The 26,831-nt window shown below is 45.2% G+C and overlaps 1 protein-coding gene across 1 annotated transcript in view; it reads left to right on the top strand.

The window, feature by feature from the left end:
• Positions 1 to 20,698, top strand: part of LOC146202872 (uncharacterized) — an 83,468-nt gene extending 62,770 nt beyond the window's left edge. Inside the window, exons 34-41 of the mRNA XM_084588414.1 lie at positions 462 to 650; positions 1,465 to 1,595; positions 3,380 to 3,524; positions 5,651 to 5,878; positions 7,679 to 7,891; positions 9,113 to 9,318; positions 18,935 to 19,021; positions 19,764 to 20,698. Coding sequence (XP_084444540.1) covers positions 462 to 650; positions 1,465 to 1,595; positions 3,380 to 3,524; positions 5,651 to 5,878; positions 7,679 to 7,891; positions 9,113 to 9,318; positions 18,935 to 19,021; positions 19,764 to 20,027 — 1,463 coding nt within the window. The 3' untranslated portion in view covers positions 20,028 to 20,698. The remainder of the gene's footprint in view (positions 1 to 461; positions 651 to 1,464; positions 1,596 to 3,379; positions 3,525 to 5,650; positions 5,879 to 7,678; positions 7,892 to 9,112; positions 9,319 to 18,934; positions 19,022 to 19,763) is intronic.
• The last annotated feature ends 6,133 nt before the right edge of the window (positions 20,699 to 26,831 follow it).

Genomic DNA, 26,831 nt, shown 5'->3' with positions numbered 1-26,831 from the left:
CAAGTCAATAAGGGAGATAAGTACCGGTAGATAAACGAACAATAAACAATGTCGATGAATATCGCGGCGCTAGTCGAAGTAACCGAAAAGCAAAAATTATGAAGGTTTAATCCTGCTTAAACTCGGTTATAACAGGCTTAAGCGCCCGCTGTGGTGACTCAGTTTCCAAGACGCTCGCCTACTGAGCCCGAACCCGGCAGCTCTATTGTTTTGTTTGTTTTTTTATATAGTGTTACAGCGCTACACGTGGGCTAGCTAGGTCACCGCCCAAAACGACTAAGTCCTAGTTTGTAGCCCGGAAGGTAGAGCCTCCGCTCCTAAATATCCTTATCCCCGCTCAGAGGCTTGAGGAGATCAAGACCAAATGGGGCCTTGTGAAGGATGCAAGGCCATTCGCCGACCCCCGGCGAACTCAGAGGATGCCTTTAATACTCGGCTTCACGCCTCGCTTTCGCTCGCAGACATCTACCCGGGACCAAAAGGTGAAGAAGGTGCTCCCGGACCGCCGGGTTTTCCGGGCATCCCTGGACTCAAGGGTGAGGCGGGAGATCCGGGCATCCCTGGACCCGACGGACCACCCGGCTACCCCGGCGTGCCCCCCATTGGCTTCAAGGGCGAACAGGGAGACCCGGGATTCAGTGGTGTACCAGGTAACGCTTATGCCTCCTCACCCGCATCGGGCAGCTGCCAGCTACCCGAATGGCAAGATTAAAGCAAAGTCACTAGAAAGTAGCATATACGCATGTTGGTGCCATGACAAAAAAGAAAAAAAAATGGAAACAGCTATACGTCATTCCAAACAAATTAAACCTCATCTGAAAGAAGATTGCCATAAGCGCCGCCATATCAGAAAATGAACGTTTTTCACTCGCTCACTGTTTCTTGTTTAGCTTCGTTACAGCAAAAATCGAGGGTCGGGCGAGCAGTAACCACGGAGGACCACCATCTTGTTAAATATTAAGAAATGGAGCCAGTAAGCCGGCGCATTCAAATAAGTTGCCACAGACAGTGTAAATACTTGGCGTAGTTATACAATATTATTCATTTATTAGCTACAGTTATTTATTGATGATTCAATAAACAAGCTCGCCGGTAGTCGGTTGAGATGCGAACAAACGTTGCGGCTCCCTGCAGCCATCACAGATAATGCAGGTGTTAGTCCGTAGTTCTCAAACTAGTGACTCACGGAGACGAGTCTTGGTTCTTCCGTCGGGTGATATGATAAACGGCTTGAACCGTACTGCTTTTGAGGCTGTTTTCACTGGAGGTGTATATGCGCGACAAGCCGGCATTATCAAGTGCGCATGTCTGCAGCCAAAATGAATTAAATAAGACGACACCGGCGAACACGAAATAGCGAGAGAGTATATAAATAAAAAGGCTTTATCATACAAAAAAAAAAAAAAAAGCAGCCGGCGAAGCGTCAGTGGAAGAAACAAACTTCTCTCCGTGTTCTGGGAACAGGTTCTCCCGGCCTTGACGGCACTCCGGGACTACCAGGCTATCCCGGCATCCCTGGGGCAAAGGGAATCCGAGGAGATCCTGGCCTTGCCGGGCCTACCATTCCTGGACCGCCGGGTATACCAGGATCCAGGGTAGGCCGATGTTATTTTCTCCCATATCATTTCCCGCCAGCTGTGGGGTCAAGGAGCCTATAAAGCTTATTCACGTGACGTCATTGCTGCTTTCCTGGCAACCATGGCACGCACAACGCAACATGAGGGAGGGAGAAATAAAGAGAGAGAGGGCCTACGGCAAATCAGGGTACGACGTCGGTGAAATCAGAGCTCTGGTTGGACGGCGTTCCAAACGGCGTCTCAAATATCCGACAAATGAGCGGCGCGCAGAGCAGGGAGGACGCTGGTAGACCGGCGCCGACTCGCCGGAAGCATTTTTTTTTTTTACGCTTTTAGTTTCGAACCGCCCAACGTTATGGCGTCTCCGCAAAACAGAGTTACCACAATGGCCGCCTGCTAAACCTAATAGTGAGTGGGGTCTATAGGAGGGCGCTTGCTGGCTTAATTGTTCCTGCATTTCTTCTGGACTGTAGAAAGCAACGATAACGCCTCTTACTTTGGAAAGTGTGCACATATTCGCCTCACCTCAGGACTTGCATGTGGGTGCAGGGCGGTGAATTCAGCTTTCCAACAATTCGGATTACGGTTCAACTAGAAACTGGAACGAGCGGAACGATAACCTCCGCTTCGTGCGCCAGTTCGGTCTCATGTGGACGGCAAGAATCAACATTAACAAAATAATTTATGTTACCGATATACCTCATTTTCGCGGTTCTACGCACCCTCGCTTTGCTCGCAATAAAAAAAAAAAAAAACGAGATTAAAAGCGTTTGCATGCGATTCTAAGCACCGCTTCTTTTTTTTTATTTTTTTTTTATTTCGGGGAAGAGCGCAGAGCGCGTAGAGACGTCTGCCAGCGCACTTGCTCACTCAGTCGTCGAACCGGAGCCGTCGGAGTCCCGAGGTAGCGCGGTTCCCACAGCGCGATCTCCGGCTTCTAATGTTGCTGCGATCCGATGCACCAAAAAGCAGACCGAAAGCGACCCCGATAGCTATACCAGCGCGTTTTCACCCAGACCTGGAGTCGGCTGCCATTCGGCGGAGCTCGACAGGTTGCGCAGGCATCGTGCGCGCGCTCTGCTTTATTTTGGTGGCAGCTGTTTGACAGCCGTAACGCAAGTTGCAATGAGTTTGGAGAGAGCTATAGCTGCCGCGGCTTGGAGTTCAAGCGAAATGTAATCGCATTTGCCGAATATGGGTGCCAAGTTGGTATGCCAAATAAAATGTTATTTCTCTCGACAGCCTTGCCAAGGTATATCGCCGCGACAATACGGGGGGATGGGGAGAAGGGAGGGGTATTTAAGATTTTTCGAATCTAAGTTCCCCCTTCACTGTCGGCATTGCGAGTGTGAAAAAAAGGGCTGTGCTTAGAATCGAGTAAATACAGTATGTCAGTTAACGCTTGGTTATCCTTTCGGTGCAACTTTCAATGAAGCCTGTCGCGAAATGGCGCGTTCCGTTAGTATTAAAAGTAGAGAAGCGCTAGTCATTTTTGGTAGTCATCAGCGTAAAAAAGAAAAAAAAAAAGGTCACGAATCAAGGGGATGCATAAAAAAAAAAAAGACCAAGTGAGGAAGTGGGGGTACGGGGGACGTGTAGGGAAACCAGTGGGTGAGGTTTTTCGCGTTTCATCTAGCGCTGAACACCTATGCACAATACGGACAAGCCGTAGATTCGAGCTTCAACTGAGAGGTTTTCAACTCTACAGGCAAAAAAGGAAGATGGGATCAGTTTGGCTCTTCAATACAAAATGTTTACCCAGCATAAATGCATGCTGATATTCGCGCATTTCTCTGCACAAGGGTCAAGATGGTCAAAGAGGCAGCAAGGGAGAGAAAGGAGCGCCAGGGGATTCGGGACTACCTGGCTTTCCGGGTTTGAAAGGCGAGAGAGGTGAAGACGGCTTTCCCGGACCGCCAGGAAAACCCGGTCGCGACGGCCCAAGAGGCAAGTTCTCGTTGCATTGCATGTCATTGAGTAAAGTTGCATCTTATATGTGTTTACCTCCTTCCGCAATTTTAAGTTTCCGCTCGTTGAAATATCGGTTATTGCGTGATATATTTCTTTATACGCTCCAAGCAAAGTCGCGCCAATTATATGTTTGTAGCTATGATATCCCACAAAATCTATTCCATTCAAGAGTAAAGTTTATGCCTAAATTTGTGTAGTTATTATATGTCCGTAAGCTGCAATATTACGATTATCGTAAGTGTTAACTACCTCTGGACTCGCATATCTAACGCCACTCACTGCATACCCTACGTACTCACTCGCTGCCTTTAACATATTTCTTTACAAGGACAAGTTCATCCCAGAACTACTTTTTTTTTTCCCTGGAACTAAATAAGATTTTAACAACTTACCTAATGACTGCATTCAGTTTTTAATTACAAATCATGCTTTTTTATTATTCTGTTTGTACTTTAAGGTTGTTTACCTGTACATAGAGCTTTTCTTTGCACTGATGTAAGGCTTGTCTTTACAATTGTAAAAGTTCCGCGTTTTCACTATGCCGCTTCCAATGCAACGGCTTTGGTGCCTTGGGATGTTTGCTGTGAATCTGTAATTTTCTACTTGACATCTACGCCTCTCCTGATTGCTTCAGGCCTGTAGTAGTGGCGTCGCGAGGGGGGTGCGGTCCGAGGTGCAGCGCTCAGAGGGGTGCAGCTGGGCAGTAATGGGCGGGGAGCGAAATTAATTGTTGTGTAAAGATGCGACAAGGCCCGCATTAGTGCCGCTGAGACACTCACTGGCAAGTGTGATCTTCTCGTAGAACTAATTATTCTGTTGTGAGGAGTGCTTGAAAACACATGCCTTAGTTTATGCCGGAGACTCCAGGTCATTTGAACGTTGGACCGGGCCTGTGTACGTGCGTGTACCCTGGAAAAACCTGCATTAACCCGATACCCATCAGAAACCCCTGCGCAGGAACGTATTAGACGACACCCGTCTGCGGCCACACCGCAGCATCGCCTCTTTTTGTGTATGTGCTGTTCACTCTCCTTCCCCAACCGAGGACCGCTGGCAGGATCTCTCCGGCAGTCTTTTGCCTTTTTCATTTATCTCTTGTCTTTCTCGCTCCTCGGCCGAGTCACACATCCACCTCACGCTTTCTAAACGTCGAAAGGCACGTAATGCATTTTGCTCAGTGGAATGGCAAGTCTGATCACTACAGAACATGCACAAAGGAAGTTTCGATCCAGTGCTTAAAACGCGGGGACGGCGGGTGAAGGAGGAGGAGGTGCCGCGCCGCGCCTGTGACCATAGCGACGCCACTGGCTTGTAGTATTTTGTAAAAAAAAAAATAATAATAAATAAATATTGTCCAAGTAAGGTAGCTGTGACTGCTGTGATACCAGAAAAAGATCGTGTGCCCATAAAGTAATAAAACGCTACTCGTCAAGGTCTCACCTATGGTGGAGAGGAGGCAGGCAAAGTTTAGTGCCAAGGGCCCTCTAAGCCATATAGTGGCGGTTCTTTAGCATTCATGAAAATCCTTCCCATTAAAAAGTGTAGGATAAAAATGTTGTTATCCTCATGAGATTTGGAGCACTGGGAATGCATTATCAGCCACACGATGTGGCTCAGAGTCGTGGCTCCTGGGATTTATACTTTTTACAAAGACTGTACATCAGACGTATCTTTATGTTAGCTTAATTAGGCTTAATAAGCGACGTAGGTCCAAATGCTACTCTTCGAAGTGTCGGATACGGCGGAAATACAAATTAGGTATGTTTTCTTTGTTCGATGAATTTGCGTAGCAAGAGACACGTGTTAAACTGCTGGGCGCCTTTAACGTGGTTAGGTGACCACACGGCAGCTGAAAGCAATCGTATACCATGAGGAGAAAATGTTATTTGATTCAAAGTACTTGTAGAAACGTGCATTGCTACAAGTGTCATGTTAAGCTATAAAGGAAAGGCCTACAGCATGTGCTTAACGGCAAAAGCTACACGCTAAACCTTTTGTTACAGTACGAAGGCGACTATGCACACCGCAGTGTAATGTGCTGTGGATGCCTTCTGTAAGATATCTGTGAAAGTGGAGCAATGACGAAACATGCCCACCTGCAGGTGCCAAAGGACAGAAAGGCAGTGGCGGGCCCCCAAGCAACCTGACGAGCATTATCGGTATCCAAGGTGATCCCGGTTACCAGGGCACCAACGGCCTGCCTGGCCCACCCGGCGAACAAGGCTTCCCAGGCATCGGTGGCGAGTCCGGCGACTATGGCCTTCCAGGGTTCCCGGGACCTCCAGGCTTTCCCGGGCCCAGAGGCCTCCCGGGCGATGAGGGATTCCAAGGCACGTCTTTCCAGCACCCGATGGCTCAGCTGTAGAGTGTAGAGTCACTTGCTATCTATGCGATGCTTACGGTAACACAGGACTCGAGAGGCTTTTGTAGGCCTGGACGGCGGAAGACAGGCTGGGCGAAAATGGCAGGCGGTAGGTGATAAAGTGCCTTTTCCTCGATTTTCCCGGTTCGAAACTTGACGAAAGGGTGCGAGAACTATGGAGAAATGTGCGCACGCAAGAGTTGGAAGACGCAATAAGGGCGCAATAGGGCAGTGCGATAATGCCGACTGACACGTGGAGTGATTTAACTAAGGTTTCCTTAATTGGCAGTCATTCTTAATTGTATCGAATTGGGCATTGGATCCAAATTATTCCAAATGGACTCAATAGGATAGCACATTAGACTCAAGAATCTAATCTAGTGTCTATTGGTCTATTTCGATTTGGACAGTCAAGTTTGTTCTATGTTCTATCATTCCAATTGATTCCCATTGCAGAACTGCACACATTCATTCATATCCTCATCCATCCCCCGCGCTGCGCGGCCTCTTGATACTGTGTACGATCGGCCGTGCCGGACGCCGGGTTTCGTGGTAATGGGACATCGCCTTAACAAAGTTATCTGCATTGACCTTCAGTGAATCGGCAAGCTTCCAAAGCATCTGGCCTTTCCTCTAGGAGTTTCTTACATGCACAATGTGTTTTCGACAAGTTACGAAATTGTTTCCCGTTTATTCTGGGTATCCGTTCACATTATCTAAAGTTCTGTGCCAACTACGAACACGTGCTATTATAATTTATAATAATGACGTCGCGAAAGTGAGTACACAATGAACCACGGATGCGATTTCAGTGATGTGAGCGTCAGTCGGTGGCAGCCATAAAGCTTCCAAATTTGGTGCCGAGGAAAGGAGGATCGGGGTAGGGAAATCAGTGCAGTCGTGTAGTTCAAGGCAGCCTCCGTTTCCTGTATTTGTATTGTTGTGCATCCACTCGAACTGAATTTCGGCCGCGCACACCTTTCTTCCGTTCAGAGCATGGTTGGGAGTGCTGGCAGTGCTGCAGTATAGTAGCACGTATGAGCGCAGTCACGTAGCTTTTTCTCCTCTATTTCGCTGGCTTTCTTCAGATGCCAGAGGAAGTATACATTGTTTTAAAAATAACTGCGTTGGTTGTTTCTGACTCCCCCTTCCAACTTACCAAAAGCATCTGATCATTAAAAATGTTGTATAATTCATCTTGTTTAAGCGGAATGCAAAATTTTTGTTTACGATCTACACTTGACGGCAAACATCATATCGTTGGTGTTACCCAGCTGCGATTTTCCATATTTTTTAAATCCTCGTCTCAAATTACTTAAAACGCCCTGTATATGCGCCTACAGAAATGAATGCGTGCGCGCGCGTTTTCTTGTATCCTGTCCGTGCGTTGTAGTACATACATCTGTATGTACTAACCAACTGTATCTACTATTCAATTCGTACGTACTTTTCCAAGGGCCTGTCCCTGCCAAAAAATTAAGTTACCAATAAGCGTGGACAACTGTTGCTGTTACTCTGAAGATGTTTTTTTTTTTTTTTTTTTTTTTTTTCAAATCTAATAGGCGGATATCATTGGCGCTCAAAACTGCTGTTACGTATAAGCTTTTTCGGCACTCCTGATGGATATTCTTAGTGCTGTCGTTTTGAAAGGCGAGTACAATACTGACGCGAAGTTTCGAAACGTTTCTTTTCTTCGCTTCGCCTCAGGCATGCTGTATAATGGTCTCGCACATAAAACAAAATAACATTGCTGTTGGCTTCCAAACAGGGTTGCCAGGATATCCTGGCCAGCCTGGAACCCCTGGACGACCAGGAAATCGTGGTCCACCAGGCGGTCCCGCCAAGTCCCGAGGCTACTTCTTCACTCGACATAGCCAGACATCGCGAATTCCAGAGTGCCCCAGAGGCACCCATAACCTCTGGTCTGGCTATTCTCTCCTTTACATACTTGGTGACGAGAAGGCCCACGGCCAGGACTTGGGTGAGCTGCAGTAGTTATTGTTATAGTACTTGGGGCCAGGACTTTGGTAGAAAGCACGGCCGTAGAAAGCACTTCCACTTGCGAAGGTCCGAATTATAAGAAAGCTGCAGAGCGCAGGTGACTTAATTCAGCCGCTGTTATGAACATTGTAGAAATGCGCAACATTAGCATGAACTATTAGCCGGATCGGCGAAGTTTTATGGTGTTTTAGGAGGTTCACCGAGAACTTTACCTCTGGCTTACAGTGCCGCCTTATCGCTGCTTGAAACTGCTTAGCTTATTTAAAAACAGTCTTTGTGGTGAACCGTCACGTGCTTTTTACAGGCTTGTTCTTTGCGTTTCGCGCTATTGTAAGTAGTTGGTAACCGGCTACCACGGGATGATGGTTACCGTGGGAGGAGAAAGATACGGTGAGAGCATAAGAATGCGCTACCGAAGGTTGGCAAAGTGCAAATTGGATTGTAGGAAAGGAAAGGCGCAGTAACTGTCACACTTCTCCGTGGACACCTGAACCGCGGTGTAAGGAGATTGAAAGAAGAAAGAGGAGCCGTAGTGGAGGGTTGCGGAATGATTTTGGCCAATTGGGCTTCTTTCATGTCCACTGACATCGCACAGCACACGAATGCCTTTGCGTTTCGCGAAGGGTTTGTCACCGAACCACCTGCTGGATGGTAACAGTGGAAAAATTAGGGTATGGCGAGAGAGAAAGAATGTGCAGCGGGGAAGGGGTTGTCACGGGAACCGCCCGGATGGTGGTTGTCATAGAAAGAGAGGAGGGTAACTGTAGAAAGAAGGTAAAGCAAGAACGTATGAGCGCCTAACCGAAGGGTGGCCAACCGGAGAAACCGGAGAGAACGGAGGAATTCGTCACCGGAGGGTGGCTGCCGCAAGAACCGCCAGATCGGATACCGTAGAGAGGGGAGGAAAAGTACGGTGGGAGCGGATGAATGTAACACGATTCATCTGCGGTTCCTGCTGCGACGTGCCGTCTGAGGAGAGTCTGGAGCGCTAGTCGAAGAACGAGTTTGTGCGGAAATTCCCCAAGAGTGCTCTAAAAATTCTTTACCTCAGTGCACAGCGAAGTGAAAATACCTTGGCAGCTCTCGCTGAATATTGCGTTACGCAATGATATAACCGTCCTGCGAGCTTCTTTTTTTTTTTCCTTCTGAGCGCTAGGTTATCCTCGTTGAAGACTTCTAATCCAACATTTACGACTTCCAGGAAGTGCCGGCAGCTGCTTGCGGAGGTTCAGCACGATGCCGTTCCTGTTCTGCAGCCTGAACAACGTCTGCAACTTTGCATCAAGAAACGACTACAGTTACTGGCTCAGTACCCCAGAGCCAATGCCAATGGCCATGACCCCTATAGTTGGAAGAGACATCCAGAAATACATAAGTCGATGCAGCGTCTGCGAGTCCACCACGCAGGTATGTTAGTAGAAATAGCTCGGTTTTGTTTATAACACACACACACACACACGCACACACAAAAACAAAAAACAAAACGTGAACGTCTGGTAAATATTTTCTCCTCCCATGTAGTTTCAGTGGACGGACGTAAAGTTCCTCAGTGAACTAAATGTAGCGCCACCTACTTCTCTTGCTGCGCCGCCACTCATAACTCTATGCCGCCACTCCTCTTCCAGCTTTTCGACCGCGGCTGCCGTGGCCACGTGGCTTCCTCTACGCGAGACACAGCTATAGCAGACGCTCTCCGGAGTAAGCACTGGCACCAGGTTTCACTTGAGCTTTTCAGCGCGCATGTTTTCCGCAATCTGTCCACGTTATATTATATCCCGAAAACTCCCGAATGAATGTCAATAAGGCATTGGACTTCAATGCTTCCGTTATTAGCTGTCATACATTGTGCCACGCCGCGCACGACCTAGGAATAGGTTCATATACAACTTCCGCCTCTGTGCATCAGTCGCTCACCGGCCGCAGGCCATACTGAGAGAACGGCCCTCAACTATTTTACTAGGCTGCGGAAGCGAATCATCGACTAGTTGTTACTGAGTTGTGGACTATACCGGTAAAGCGCGATCCAGACCGCTCCCGCCACAATGAAGTGCTCTTCTGTCCAGGCTCCACACCATCGTCTGCCACACGTCAGAGTACATTGCGCAATGCCAGGCACCTTTGTCAGAAATTCGGCAACAGTAGTCCGCCAGGCGTGCCTTTCGATGGAAGCGAAACGCGAGGAACCTGTTTCACACTTGGCAGGCGGCTTCCTCAGCTTCAGCTGCTTATGATGAACGAAGGCCGATGGAACAACATCGAGTTCTATATTTTTTTTTTTTTTGTAGCGAGAGCTACATCAGCCACAACCTCGCCATTTCGCCGTGCAAGAAGAAGTCGTGGGAGGGGGTAGCTGCCAACCACTAACTGGAAGGGTTTCCTGACATTACGTTTGGCAGGAGCTGCCTACTCGGGCCTCTCCTTTCATATGGGATGGTGACATCACAATTATCCGGCCAAAACTATTACATTCATCTTATCCCTAGGCCACGCAGGCATGTTCATAGGGCTCTGCTAAAGCGGGGCTTTATATGTTGGCTGGTAGCTTATGCTATCGCGTGATCACACTTTAGTGGCCAAAAGTGCCCCATTGGCATAATAAAGCTGAAACCATAGAGCAAACTACTATGTGCAAAAGCGATGTCTACTTTCAAGCCGAACCTAAGCCTAGCCATGCAGATAGCTCTCGCGTAACTCCAGGTGTAACCACAAGCTAAATCATAGCTAATTATTAGTGCGTAGCACTACTAGCGGCAATCACGAATTTCGCCGATGTCTGTCCGAAGCCGCTCACTCTCTCTCCTTTCGTGAACTTGAAGTGGGGAAAGAGAAGGTGGCGACGCGCGCGTTGCGCGGCATTGAGGAGGCGGAGCGGCCGCACAGCTACAGCAGAAGCCACCGCTCTCTCTCTCTCTCTCTTTCTCTCCATCCGTCTCTCCTTGCACTTGAAGAGGAGGAAGGGGAAGTGGCGACGCCCGCATCACGCGACTTTACTCTGAGGGGGCGGAGGGGTCGCATAGATGCATCAAGTGAGGGAGTAAGACAGTGAGAGCTGCAGTAAGTTGCGGACGGGGTGGCCGTCACTGGGCGAGCGTTTCACAAGCGTGTGGTACTCCGGAGGGAGCAGATCGTGTGTCGCTCGCGCGTCCTAAACTTCAGCATCTCTCCCCTCGCATCAGTCACTCCTCAGCCTTCAAGGACAGCAGATGTGCATGTGCGGTACTCCCTGGACCTCGGCTCCGAGCCGCTCGCCGCGTCGTGAAGCAGCTTGTACTTACCTCCGCGCCTAACCAGTGCTACGCACCTACTTCGCATTTGATTAAAAAGGCAAATTGGCCGCACTTCTTTTTCTCAATCGTGGCATGAAGTCAGCCCAGCCTAATATTCTATGCAGGCAAAGTCCGCCGTTCCCCATCTCGAGTAGCGAATGGTATTTTGAATAGTTCTTTGCCATCACTTTCACGTGTGCTGCACTCGAAAGAGCAGCAACACGCCATCCACCGCGTGAAATGACCGGTTTTCAAATGACGCAACTTATCAAGAAGTTTCTGTGATTTATTATCTCCCTACAGTTAATTCAGCTTATTGTAGTTCAATCAGGATGGTGACCCTTTGAAAATAAATAACATTTAGCTATTGTTTCATGGCAATTAGGCTTATCTAAAGCGTCGCCAAGTTGGGCTTGGCCAGAATTTTATTCCCGTACGCATAAAGTGTGGCTGGCAGTGTTGTATCGGCAATCTTCTTTAGCGCTCGGAGGATGCTTTTTCTCAATCTCTCGAGCACATTCATGTAGTAGACATCGTTGGTTGCCTGTCCTTGGGGTACGAATTCTTTGTGAACCGCACCGTTGGCATCAAAAAAGACAATTTGCATTGTTTTCACTCTCAACTGGCTCATTTTTGCATTATGTGGGCGAGGGGACTCTGAGGTGTGCAATTCGGAACTTCGGCGCATCGTGCCAGGATCATACTCAAATAACCATGTTTCTTCACCGCCACTTTCCAAAAAATGAGGTTCAATTTTAGTTCTTCTTGTGGTCGTCAGTCAACAATTTGGGGACCAGCTTGGCGCACACTTCCCGCGTGTTCAAATTGTCGCTTACGATGTCGTGCACGGTGAATTTTGGAATAGGAGTCTCTGCTATCATCTACACACTCATATAGGCGGCCGATGTCCAAAAAGTTGAGAACACGAGACACATTTTGCTGTTGATGCGCGGGATTCATCGATTGCCTTCCCGGCTCGCCTTAAACGCCTTCTCAACCACCTTGAAACATGAGAATATGACAAAGCAGACTTCCCGTAAGCTTGCTGAATCATTTGGTAGGTGTCGACAAACTGGGTTCATAACAGAACCTGATCGCGTACGTGTACAGATGTCATCGCACGTCGTGACAAGGGCACCATCACTACCATTAGTAGGAAGAATAGTTTTGCAGGCCTTCCTTGGGTGCGCAATCACGTGACACCTGGGTTACGTAACCTATACGGCAAGGGGTAAGGGCCTCCTCCAGTCTAGTTAAGTGCACGGCGGGATGAGGGCACGTGTACTTTTCAGCAGAGAACGATAGGATGGGGACAACGGTAGCTTGGTGGGTGGTACTCCACCCACGAGTGCGTCACATGCACGCACTCGTGGAGTTCATGTTGCTCAGCCAAAGGCGCGATGCGCGGGAATGTGAAGTGCACGAGCGCCGATTCTTTTTTTTTTTTTTTTCGCTAGCTTGCTATAAGGCATACTATAGAAAGTCAAGCAAACCGTTTTCTACCAGAAACTGGAGAATACTTTTGCTTTTAGAGTTATACATTAGCCACTTGGGAAAATCCTTCTCCCTCGTCGCCGACAGTCCTACTTCCTGAAGAACCCGTGTCCTTGATTGCACAAGTCCATAGCAAGTGGCGAACATCAACCTCTGCAGCCGGCGTAAAACACTCCGAACAGGTGGTCGGTCCTATGTCTTGGGAGTCCTATCGACACTTGACCGACGGGGTAAGGGCACCCCCGTCCCTTATCTTTCTAAGGAATACCTCCTCGAGTCTAGTTAAGTGCACGGCGGGATGAGGGCACGGGTACTTTTCAGCTGAGAATGATAGGATGGGAACAACGCAGCGGGCATCAAAAGGTAGCTTGGTGGGTGGTGTATTAGTGTTTGGAATTTTATGTGCAAGGTTGTCAACCTTTTTTTTTTTTTTTTTTTTTTGCTCAGCGTTCTTCAGCATTAGCTTGTGCCCAATGTATCTGGGAGCATATTTTTGTTTCTTTATTAGGTGCATGGATCTCCTGTGTTACACGTAGTGTCTTTGTCACTCTTTTCAGTTGCTTTATGGCAGCTAAGGAGTCGGTATAGATGTGGGCATCTGTTAGGGACTCTGTTTTATTTATGGCCTTTATTTCATCGCGGATTGCATAAAGTCTCATCACAAGTGGGTCTGGAAGTGGGTCCGATTTCTGCCGCTATATTCTATAATCGACGCGTCTGTATATGCAATAAAGGTTCCTTGGAGTACATTAACCAGAGGGCGAGACGCCGGCTTATCTTTACTATGTAGCTTAGTCGTTTTATTCTTCGTAATGTAGTCGTGGACTCCCATGGAGGGGGTTCAGCCATAGTTGGTGTCTGCCTTGTCACCGCATTGGTCAAGGATGTCATGGGTAACATATTTTCGTTTCATATTCCTTGTTGACTCTCGTTGTTCAATGATCGTTCTGTCAGTGTGTTGACCTGCGCATATTCCTGAAGAACAGGGTAGGGGTAAGTTTTGGTAAAGTAGTGATTGTACGCATTGCGTTCCTATTTATTGTTTTTAATTCTGCCCACTGTCGTCTCATGAGTCTTTGGAAATGAGCTTGGTATATAGTAAGCTGATTGGTCTGTAATTTTTAAGGTCCTTAGCGTCTCCTTTCTCATGGTACCGTCGATGACGTAAGGCACTGCGTATACAGGGTGGCCAGTTTTTCTAGCACGATATCCCCCCCGTCCTTCAACAAATCTATAGTTATCTGATTCTCTCCATCTGATTTCCCCCTTTTCATAGTTTCTAATGCTTTCTTGACCTCGTCCTTCGTCACTGCTTTATTAGCTTACTGTCTGTTACGTATAAGGTATTTACTAAGGTAATCGCTAATAGAATCAGGACAACCTTAGACTGCAATCAAGCAAAGGCTAAAGCAGGTTTTCGGAAACGGTACTCTACTATCGATCATATCCATACCATCAACCAGGTGATAGAAAAATGCTCGGAATGTAACCAGCCCTTATACATAGCATTCATTAATTACGAAAAAGCATTTGACTCAGTAGAAACCTCGGCGGTGATGCAGGCATTGCGAAATCAGGGGTAGACGAGCCGTACGTGAAAGTACTGGAAGATATATATAGTGGCTGCACAGCAACCATAGTTCTGCATAAAAAAAGTAACAAAATTTCCATAAAGAAAGGTGTTAGGCAAGGAGATACGATCTCCCCAGTACTATTCACAGCTTGCATAGAGGAAGTATTCAGAGATTTGGAATGGGAGCAGTTAGGGATAAGGGTAGATGGAGAATACCTCAGTAATCTGCGATTTGCTGATGACATTGCCTTGCTAAGTAACTCGGGGGATGAACTGCAAATAATCATTCATGACCTAGACAGGAAAAGTAGAAAGGTAGGCTTGAAAATCAATATGCAGAAGACTAAGGTAATGTTCAACAGCCTCGGGAAGGAACAGCAGTTTACATTAGGTAGCGAAATACTGGAAGTAGTAGGCGAATATGTCTACTTAGGACAGGTAGTAACCGCAGATCCGGACCACGAAAAGGAAATAACAAGAAGAATAAGATTGGGATGGAGCGCATTTGGCAAGCACTCGCAGATTATGACTAGCAGCTTACCGGTATCGCTCAAGAGGAAAGTATACAACAGTTGCATCTTGCCTGTACTCACCTATGGGGCTGAAACGTAGAGGCTAACCAAGAGAGTTCTACTTAAGTTGAGGACAACCCAGAGGGCTATGGAACGAAAAATGGTAGGGGTAACATTAAGAGATAGGAAGCGTGGAGATTTGGTGAGAGAAATAACTCAAGTTACCGACATTCTAATGGAAATTAAGAAGAAGAAATGGACATGGGCAGGACATGTAGTGCGAAGAGAGGATAACCGATGGTCGCTGAGGGTAACAAACTGGATTCCAAGGGAAGGAAAGCGTAGCAGGGGGCGGCAGAAAGTTAGGTGGGCGGAGGGTTCAAGTGGATGCAGCTAGCACAGAGACGGGTTAATTGGAGAAATATGAGAGAGGCCTTCGCCCTGCAGCGGGTATAGTCGAGCTGATGATGATGATGATGATGATATATAGTATCCTGGGCTGAAGCACCGATTCTACAAGACGCCTTGCCAATTCCGTTCGGTCTCCTCCTCCCCTTGGCGAAATACGTTTTATCAGGTGCAAGGAAGCCGCAGCTACTTTTTTCATCGCGTTCGTAATTTGTTGCTTTCGTTCATTTTCAAGTCCGGTGGTTTGGCGGGATGGCTAGCTGGTATGCGAAGCGACGCAGGGAATCCTTCTGAGCTGGCGCGCTGCAGGGATGGCGCATTTGCTTTCTTCATTATTATGAAAATGTGCAAAAGTACTGACCGTATGCGGAGTTGCAAATATATTGAGTACCTACCTGCGCATGAGTTAATTATTTGCACACACGCGCGCCCATCGACATTGTTTTATAGTCGCGGAAAAGAAAACTGCAAGACTTAGCGTCTTCTAAAGGGGGTAGCCGTTTACGTACGTTTGGAATTAAGCTGTGAAATTTCACATAAGGGGCTTAAAGGGCATCTCCGGAGGTTTTTCGACATTTTAATATTCTGATAAAAATTTTACGTAGGTGTCCTCTCCGCCCAGACGCATCCTACCAAATTTGGGCGCCATGCGATAGTTCATTCGCGCACAACACTATTTTAAAATGTGCAGTTTTCGTGGCTTCATTTGAAACGATTTCTGCGGGCAACGCTGCGTTTGTGACGTCACAAACAGTACACCCACGTTTCTGGCCACTCCCCGCGCGATCATAAAATTTTGAGGCTTGTATTTGGTTATTTCAGGCATTTTATGTGCCCTGTCATAATTTCCATACCTTTTTCCACAATCCAACACGCGTACGAGTGTTTTTCTAATACTGAGTGTGACATCACCATTTCGTCAACTAGGACGTCGTTTCAGTCCGTGAAAGCAGTTTCGGTTTCGATTTGCTGTTTTTTCTTTTTAAATATACTTCGAATTGGAATTTCGAAATAAGACTTTTTGTGTTGGAGTCAGGACATGCCCAGAAATGTAATTCAATCAAAAACACAAAATGATGAAAAAACCACCGGAGTTGCCCTTTAACTGAAGCTACAAAAGCGGCCGAGCCGCCCAAACCTCAGTACTATGAAAAATGCAGAGGGCAGCTCCAAGCCGTCACTCGATCGTTTGAAACAGCACTATCTGCGTTGGCCAACCAGCGGGCGCCCCACATCGAACCTCCATCCCTTGATCCCCAGCCAGCTTCAAGTCCAGCGCTTTACCAACTGCGCCACGCCCCGGATTTTTTTTCTTTATTGCATGGAAGTACTGCAAGCCGGATTTAACCAGGTCGCATCCCGCAACCTGCCATGTGTAGTACTCCCCAGATGGGGCTGGGACAGGTAGGTCACCGCCGCTTGCGGCGGGGGCTGGCCTGCCACATAATTTTTGTCTGTTGTGGGCTGTCATTGCACCCGCCACCGTTTCGGTGGTGAACGACGGCTTTTGCGGCGCGCGTCTTTCTCTCCCTGTTCCTTTTCTTCTCTATTTTCTCTTCTGTCTGCACGAGGCAGCGGAGGTGGTTCAGCTACAGAGCCAGTAGAAGGCCCGTGCATTTTCTTTTCCTTCCTACAGCCACAACAACAACAACAACCTGTCATGTACAGTCACACCATCTGCCTTTCGTTTGTGCGTCTCTTCTCGGACTAGTTTATTTATTTTATTTATTATTATTATTATTATTTTATTTTTTTTTTTTTTCAATTTTCGCTCCTGTGTACTTTGCTGTTGCTGTCGCGCTGCGTACGGCTGGAACGGTGGCATCACTCTCGGCAACTCTCCGTCGCCCGTGTGAACGTGCGAGTTTGGGAGCAGAGGCGACGCTGTAGCGGCGTTAGCGGCGCTCCTGTCGGCGCCGGAGTCGGGTGCGTCGATGCGCGCGCACTCGGAATGCTACCAGGACGTGTTGTAGTACAACCCCGGTTACCATGTCCTGGGTTCGGCCGGCTGCCATATCGTCTAAGGCATCCCCTCCCAAGAAACCCATGCAAACGCAGCGTTTACGTGCCCGCGCATAATTACGTCGCGAACGTTCCTTCGCACAGCAGTGCTTTACCCCATGTTATTTTGGCAACTGGCGTCCCGCACATGATAAGTAGGTTGTCAAAATGTCGGCATGGAGAAGTGACTACTGTGCGAGGAGAGGCGACATATGTGACATAATGCGCGGCAATGCTGGCACAACTGCGACGTAAACGCCGTGTTTGCATAGCACAGGTTGGTATGGGAGGGAACAGCTTATAACAATGCAGCCGGCCAAACCCAGCATAAAGGAACTTAACAGCGAGTTTCCACTGCAACACATCCTGGTAGCAATCAGTGCTAAAAGGCTGACAGCACAAAACATGTTTATGTAAACAACAAACCATAAACATTTTTTATTATTTTGGAATCAGGTTTATGAACAATGTCCAATATGACTGCCAGCAACTAGCATGCCCTGCAAGGCTGGAATCAAATATATGAACACCCCTTTTGATAGAACACAAACATTAAGCTAAACTGCACAACTAGCCTGATTCATGTTTCAATGCAAGCGACTCATGTAAATTGTATATTATATTCATCAACCAGTTACATATCAATGCCACACTACACATTTCAACAACACATGCGAATGTTTAGATTTGAATCCAGCCGAGTGGTACTATTGGCATAGGAGTAAACAGAACTTAGTTATGAGATTTAAGCTGTCTTGTCGCTTTGTGGGATTAGGTGGCCATGGTGTGCATTTTTGTGTCAGTGCTGTTCTTCAATACCAATACACTCCACCTTCATGTTTCCTTTAGGCCATATACAACAGCAATCAAATGTTCTAGTTACTTTTGAATTCATTTGTACATCACAACTGTTGATTTTATCACCACCAGAAAACAACCATGTTTCAAAGCATTTCCTTTTTGTTGTTGATTAGGGCAACAAGTTACTATAGAACAAAATTGCCTAAAAAATCTGTGTAAGCCTATTAGTGACAAAACATGCATTTTGCCCACTCCAGCAATATGCATACTATACAATTTCGACAAAGTTATGTCAGTACACATAATGCGAACTCCAGAGTGAAATAAATTAACTAATGGTATGTACAGCTGGGATGTACCAAGGCAATTCTACAATTGCAGACTGCAATAAATCATTGCAGTTTATGTGCAGGGAACTGCAGGCCACCAAAATGCTTCCTAGTATTAAAAAGCTGCACAGGCACAGGTGCTTGCACAGGCAAGCACTGAATGTACCATGCAAATTGGAAACAATGTACAATACAAAACGTAAGTGCCTGTAACACGTACTATGTTTATATGTTATAGATACCTAATTCGGAAAGCATTCTTTGCAAGAAAATTATAAATTTTGAATTACTGCAGTCAGTGGCCACAGCAGCTACATCCTGCAATGTTTACTTAGTGATTGAAAAGGTGCCCAAATAGATTAACTAGAATGTCCCACTAAACTATGAACTACTTGTAAAATGTGGTTTTCACAAAGTGATTAAAAGCAAGCAACAGTTGCTTTACTCCACTGACTTTGTATCACAAGAATTAGCAACACAAACAATACCAAAGTGGAGAACAAGTTGATTTTTCTCTGTGAAAGCATGAAGGTACAAATGGCTTTCAGTGCAATTGGCCCCAATTAACACTTTTGGCATAATATAACAAAACCTGAACATGAAAGCTGATATTATGCTTTGTGACTGTCTCATGTGCAGGTCATAGCCATACACAGCCAGACTCTGGAAGTACCAGAGTGCCCTGAGGGCTGGGACGGCATCTGGTCAGGCTACAGCTTCTTTATGGTAAGAAGGCATGCCAATGCTTGCATTTCCTTGCTGCTATGTGTTACATATGGCTCAACACCAAACGAAATGCATGCCAAAGAAAAGATGCTACTACAAAGTTAGCAAACAAAGAAATGCCTCAGTGTTAATCACTATTACTTGGAACAAAAAGGCCGTAATATTTTTTTCTGCGGTCCATCAGCTTCAGCTGAGCAGGATGCCCTGTATGAAAGTAAATCAAACTCAACAAAGCTATGAAATATTTTATGCGCATAAAAGCATTTGGTTTACAGTTGATGGCACCTTGCTGCCCTAGAAGTATCCCATGTAGCTGAAGTGTCAGCGGACATGAAAACTTAATAATCATGCAGTAACAAGCACCACAACTCAAACCAATTTTCTTTTAGATGTAAATGTAGCAATGCAAGCAGCTGTTAAATAGTATTACACAGTAGCCAATTCACATACTGAATACGGCTATCTGCTAGTGTGCACCATTGCATTCCTAATGGCATATTCTCGATAAGTTTGCAAAGCTCAGTGCAGCTTTGTCTAGGACATGAAGCAGCTACTCGGCTGCTACTACTTTACAGAAGATTAGAATACGAGGCGTTTCTCGCAAAACATGCCTTTCCTACTAACACTCTGCTCTGCAATTAAAATATTTGGTTAACCACAGGTACCTTTTGGTCACAGGCACAAAATACACTGTAAGATTCACTAAAAGAACATGTAAAAACCTGTTTCAATAATGTTCCAGAACACCGACTCGGGAGCAGAAGGCAGTGGTCAACCGTTGGTTTCACCAGGCTCCTGTCTCGAAGATTTCCGACCTAACCCATTCATCGAGTGTCACGGCCACGGCCGCTGCAACTACTACACCACAGCCTACAGCTATTGGCTGGCAACGATCGAACGCCACGATATGTTCAGACCACCAGACCCACAGACGCTTAAGGCAGGCGACTTGAGAACACGAGTCTCTCGTTGTAAAGTTTGCAGGCGGCAGGTTTTCGTCCCTTGAGCAGGATAGTTAACTTTCTTCCTACGTTCACTGCCTTGTTCACCAGCATTTTTTTTTTTTTTTCTAGCCAAGAGGTGAAGCATAGACTGAGGGCCACTGCTTTAAGAACACAGCACACTTGTTTTGTTGAATGTGTTTGTGTTTCACCTGGACTTATGACTAGAGGCCTCGTGTAGCTTGTGTTCCTTTTTTTTTTGCATTTATAGTACACATAAAAACTGCCACTGAGTGTGCATGCATTAAGCTGACAGCAAGACATGTTAATGCGAACTAAGTGTTGTAGCAAAAGCCTGTTCACCAGATGAAGTTGAAGCTAGTCACATCGTAACTTTGCTGCACCACTAGTTACGTAAAGAAGTGACAAAAAGTGCAAGAAAGCCAATGTGTATATAAATATAAGCCAGCATATGAACAGCAGAGAGCAGGCCATCAGTCTCGATGCTGAAATCATGCCAGCAATCAAGGAATGGCATTAGAGAGTTGCTGACATTTTTTCTTCCTTCTTTGTGTGCATCTTTGACAATGTCAACACTGCCAATTTGCTGTTAACAGTAGATGATTTCAAGACATCATTCACCACTTTTTCTTCAAAACGACTTTTTTGTTGTTGATTCTTGTGCTATACTTCGCATATTTGTTAATAAAATATTTCAAAGTGCCTGTGCAAATAATGTATCTCATGCTTCAAGTAAGTGCATTTCTTATTAAAGGACCAAATCTACAGTGTTTGGTGCTTCCCAAATTAAGTGCAGAAAATCGAAAAGACAGCATTAAGAATTTCAGCTGTCTACAGAACACTGGTGCTAAAATCCACACCTTGCACAGTTTCTCTCAATGATGAGTAATTCCCAATCGATACACAAGTTAGGCTATATTTATGGTGCATTAAAATGCATTCTTAAAACTACTTATAAGCAGTGATAGGTATACTGCTTATGAGCACTAGTACTTATTAAGTAGTACTTGCAAGCAGCACTTCAAAGAAAGTACCATTTATAGTTACTGCTGGTTGCCTACTGGCCACTTGATAAGGCTCACAAGCAATGCAAAGTAGAGAGCAAATAGCATGCTTTCATTGTACCAATAGAAAAAAATTTATTACAGGAAATCATTACAAGCAGCACTGAAATGATTGCTGAAACGGCATAGCTATGTACTCTTAAATGCACAGATCATGAGCAGAAATACAGGTTGCACATAAACAAGGAAACTACAAGAGATCTTGCCGTATAACTAGCACTTGCTATCTTCATGCACTACTGGTAGCAGAAGACAGCCCAGTGAGTGCATGCAGCACTACAGTTAAAACTCGATTTAACGAAGTTGAGGGGAGCCGTGAATTATTTCGTTAAATCGAGAACTTCGTTAAATTGAATGAGGCATTTCTTGGGCACATAATTCAGTACATTCGATTACAGTAAAACCTCGTTAAAACGTACCCGCTTAAACAGTACTTTCGTTTTAAAAGTAGTAAAGTCAAGTCCCCGACTGAGCACCCATTGAACATAATGCATTTTGCATCCGCATAAACCGTACCAGCTTATCGCGGTCGTAACGGTTAGCACGTACCATTTTCACTTTTCGTCGCACTCGCGCGTGACGAATTCACGCCGGTAGCACCGACCCAAAGGACGGTTCGGCTAGCGGCGCAACAATCTTCCCTAAATACCGCCGACGGGACGGCAAGCCACACAGCTAATGACAAATTGGCGCCAAAGTTGGTAATCATACAACTAGCGCAATCTTTGGGGGTCCGTATGGTCATCGTCATGACCCCCCGCGCTACTTTCGAGTGGGTAGCGCCAACACCACGACCGGCGCCGCTAGCGCGTATGAAAAGAAACAACAACAATTCTTACTAAAATTCTAATTTTGGGGTGCTGTCTACAAAATAGACCAAAAATTAACACTTTTTCACCTTTATTTTATTTTATTTACAGGATACTGCCGGCCTCAGTTTGAGGCCGGCAGTATCCTCGAAAAAAGGTTCGTTAAATCGGGACAAATCACGGAATCGGTTTCGTTATTTCGGGTTAGTCAAAGCATTGAACCCTATGGGTGTCTGAGGGGGAATTAGGATACCTTCGTTAAATCGAGATTTTCGTTAAATCGGGTTTCGTTAAATCGAGTTTTGACTGTATATTGGCATGCCATCCAACACATTTCCAGTGCAGAGCAGCACAGTGCATGTGCGTTCCATACGACATACTGGTAAGCTTAAGTTAAATGAGTTTACTCAAAATGTGTCCCTGTTGACTGGCAATATCCAAGTCACTGCCTAGGTTGCTTTCATTACATGGCTGGCAAGGAACAAGTAGGGCTGGGAAGTGCAACTATATATTTATTATTTGAGTGTCCAAAGCTAGTATGGGGAACTGCGCAAATCAAATAACAGAACTGCTGTCAATGAGTCACCCTGCATCCTTCCCTTGCAGTGACAGTAGCAGTTTAAACAGGTACCACCGATCAACAGTGCAATGCACTTTATTTAGGAAATAAGCCTGCAACATGTTACACTGAACACACGTGCACTGTAAGAGTGCTACCATCAGGTGCGACATTAATGTAGTTAGGCGTGATGTGCCTCAGTTTCAGTGCTGTTAGTCAGAGTGGCGACACCTGTGCCATTCTGAGACACAGACGCAATCTTGTGCTGCCATGCTGTCATGGAAGGCAGCATTTTTGGCTTTATGGGCCAAAGGGACATATAATAATGCTGCAAAGGCACTAAGGTCTTATTTTAGGGGAAAATCTATATTTTTGTACATACCGTAGGTTTGTGCAAAATATATGCTCCAAAATAGTGCCTCCTGACTGCCTCCTGAATGACTGCCTTCGGCACTGAACGATGCTGCTGGCATCAAGGCACTTTAGCAATGGGAGGCCATTCTGTGCAGCAATGACCCACAAGACCAGCGAAGGCTAGTGAACAGAGCTGAAGCTGCGCTGAAGGCCAATGGACTGCTGGACTAGGAGGGTGACTCATCACGGCTCTAAAAAAGCCTTTTTAAACATAATAAAGAGTTTTAACTATCCAAGGCACTTTAGTCTGGCATGAACTTGCAAGGACCTTATTTTTTATCACAACAGTACTCATGTCACAAAAACTCCAGTCAATGCAAAATAAATTATGACCACACACTTGCCTACACTGCACTAATATAACTTCGTCTTCACAGTTTTTAGCTTGCAGCTCTAGCCATTCAGCAAAACAACTTAAGGGAATTTTTTTTTTTTTAACAGATGGTTGGTGATGAAATGGTGCCAAAAATTCCTTCAAAGACAGGTGAACCAGCACCATAGGTTTCAATGGTAATGTAACAACAGTGTAAACATGAATCCAGAAAGGTAGGATGCCATGAAGCTAGGAAGGCAAATATGGAGCCACCACAGCTGCAGCACAGGTTAACATCCCGAGTAGCACATGGGCAATGAGGGTCAGCCGTAGTGGAAGGCTCCAGAATAATTTAAACTTTCTAAGATTCTTTAACCGATATCGCCCAGCATATGCATGCCTTTTGGATTTGGCCTGCATCAAAACGCAGCTGCCACAGCCAAGCTCACACCCCAGTCCTCTGGTTTAGTAGCCAAGCACCGCACATGCTAATGCTGGTACACTAAACTGAAGGCTGGCAAGTCAGACCATGCCAAAGAGTAAACAGAACAACCATATGCGTGCAGTTTTAATATGAATAAGTTTATAAATAGAGGTTGAAGTTGCTTTATGTTAATTTGGCGATTGTTTTTCGGTGTTCCCTTCAGATCTGAATTTTTTAGGTTTTTCTTATTAGTGTTCAGTTTTTTTCAAGTCAATTACCTTTTCCTTTTTTTTTTTCTATGGCAATACACTAGTGGCACAGACAAGACTTTCTTCTCTGCCCCCACTTATTGTCTAATGCAATATGATATGATACTCCTCTGTGTGGTTGTTTGGCGCTCCTTGGTGCAAGATGCCCTTGCGCCATAAAAAGTCAGTCCATCATCAAGATAATCCTCTGCAAATGAAGGTCACAGAGTTTACCTCCCTTTTTTGTCAGCACTATCATTTGATTTTTCAGCAATTAAGCCCAAAAGTATTATTTAGAGTTGCGCTTACAGAAAGAAAGGCCATCGCCAATGAAAAAACAGCAGAGGAAGTGAAATGAGAAGCTGTGAAACAAAAATTGAAGTTTGCTTTTGAAAACAGGGTTTTAATATTAGCTTTAAATTGTCGCACTGGGTTTATTGAGAGGGCAGGGCAACCAGGGGCAGATATACTGTAACAGGGGTTTGACTTCCTCAAACAAGGAATTTTGGCATTGAGCAAGCATGCTGAACAAAATTCATTAATAAAAAAGTTGCAAGAAATACTGAGTTGAAATGAAACCACTCCTTCCAAAAATGACCCATATATTTGCCTCTGAGGACGTTATATGGTCTGCATGACTAATACTGTTTCACCACGTCTGTGCCTTGTGTACTCTATTTTTTCCTCCGACTGAGTAACTCCTACTCAAAGGCCAGGTCATTTTTCTAGTTAAACGAAATTTAGAGATTTGAATTTGGCATCTTTTCATCAGTTTCTTTTTTTCAGTTTACAGCGACATTTCCTACCCCCAATTTATAAAGAAGTGTGAGGTAAATGACAACAATAAGAAACAATAAGAATAAGAAAAAGCAAATGTTTTGTCATTGTAAGAAAGTGGACACTGACAAAGCAAGGTTAGCTTACCAATCCAGTGCAGCAGACTATAAAAGTGCTCTCTTTCTTGCTAAACACAATTATTTCCACACCACCCTTCCTTCCTTCCTTCCTTCCTTGCTTTCTTCAAACTCTCACAAGTTTTGGAAATTCATCAGCATGTGCGAACCCAATGATGTTCACTTGAATAATAATAAAGGGATTTTTCTGCCCGATATACAGTATTGTATCGTGCTTAATAACACCTTTTCATCATCATTCTTACATGCTGCACCAGCAACCTTTCCTGCTATTTTTGCGCATACTCATCTATTCTATTGTCGTACGTCTTTTCAGTCTCTACAGAGTGCCACGCAACTGGACGACTGGAAGGTGGGAAAGATGGTTCCGGTGCATAAATCTGGTCAGACCAATTTTAGTGACATCAGTTCTGTGCAAATTACTTAAACACATAATCTATTCTAGCCTAATCTCTCATCTCCAATCAAACTGTTTCTTCACACCCAATCAGCTCGGCTTTCGAAAACACCATTCCTGCAAAACGCAACTTCTCGCGTTTACCAATGATTTGTTCTCCATTTTGGATTCATTATCATTTGTGAATTGCATTTTTATAATTTTGCGAAAGCATTGGATACTGTTTCACATCAACTTCTACTTTTCAAGCTTAGCAAACTTAATCTCAATGCTAATGTTATGAAGTGGATTGAATGCTTTTTGTAGGGTCGTACCCAGTACGTCACCATTAACGACTGACTCATTCGTAAGTCTCGTAACATCTGGCATTCCTCAAGGTTCCGTACTAGGTACTCTGCTGCTCTTCCTAACTTATATTAACGATTTTTCCAATTCCACTGACTCACAAATAAGACTTTACGAGGATGATTGTGAATTATATCGACAAATATCTAACCCCTGAGATGTATTTGCTCTTCAGTCCGATCTTGATAACATCTCCACTGGGTGTCACATCTGGTCTATGAAACTAAATGTTGGTAAGTGCAAAATGATGAGAGTAACACATATTTTTAACCAGTCTTCATGTGCCTGTTTTCTCAATAACTCTCCTTTAACTTTTGTCTCTGATTATAAGTACTTTGGCATATACATTACTAACAACCTATCATGGAAAGCACTTGTTGAACATATTACTAATACAGTAGAATCCCTTTATAGTAAAGTCACTGGGATCAGCAAAAATCTTTACTACATCAGGGTCTTTACTATATCAGTTCTTGGTGATGACATGGTCCTAAAGATGCTGTCTGGTAGTTAAATGGGCACTTACTGAACATCTCTTATTGCTTAATAAAATAAAAAAAAAAAAAAAACTCTAAAATACCTTCAATCTCTCTGTTATCATCTCTATGTGCAATTTTTTTCAGTTATAAGAATTTTTTACATCTTGTGGAAGTACTCTTAAGCATGAGGACAATGTGGCTATGAATACAAACAAGTTTGATTTTATGTGAAAACCAAAGCCTTGTATGAACACGGCGTCACTTTTTGCTTTTTCTGTCTTTTAAAAGGCAATAAATGATAAATGTGCGCGGCAGTCGAGTGCTGCAAGACTGCACACGCTGCACCTCCACTTCTTGCCTCCGCTGCCTCATGCTTCATGCTGCACAGTGCTCTGAATGTTTGCCTGTTTCTTCTCCTTCCCTATTTCTTGCTGCACTTTTACTCTCCTTTACTTTCTGAATGGACCACGGTGCCTTTTTTCCATGTTTGCAGACAGCTTTACTTTCATGCATGAGCGGCGATGTCATATGATAGAAGTCGTCGCGGCGGCCAAGTGCATTTTACTATAACCGATTTTTACCGAAAATGTCTTTAGTACTATAAAGGGGGAAAAATGTACAGCTGTCATTGGAAGATGAACTGGGACTTCAGCCTCACTTTACTATATCCGAGTTTATTATAGCAAGGTTCGAAGCTAACCGAACACTTAGTTTCCGTCGCTGCAATTTTTTCCTAGCTCCTGTGACCCTGTAAGTACTTCTTTATAAGTCTCTTGTGTGCCTGAAACTTGAGTATGCCTCATTTGTTTGGGATCCCCACACTAAATTACTCATACAAGCCCTCGAATCCATTCAAAATCGCTCTGCTCATGTCATTCTGTC

Source organism: Amblyomma maculatum, chromosome 1, assembly GCF_055883805.1.
Source record: "Amblyomma maculatum isolate TAMU_Amacu chromosome 1, ASM5588380v1, whole genome shotgun sequence".
Taxonomy (NCBI): Eukaryota; Metazoa; Arthropoda; class Arachnida; order Ixodida; family Ixodidae; genus Amblyomma; species Amblyomma maculatum.
This window is presented reverse-complemented; position numbering and strand designations above follow the sequence as displayed.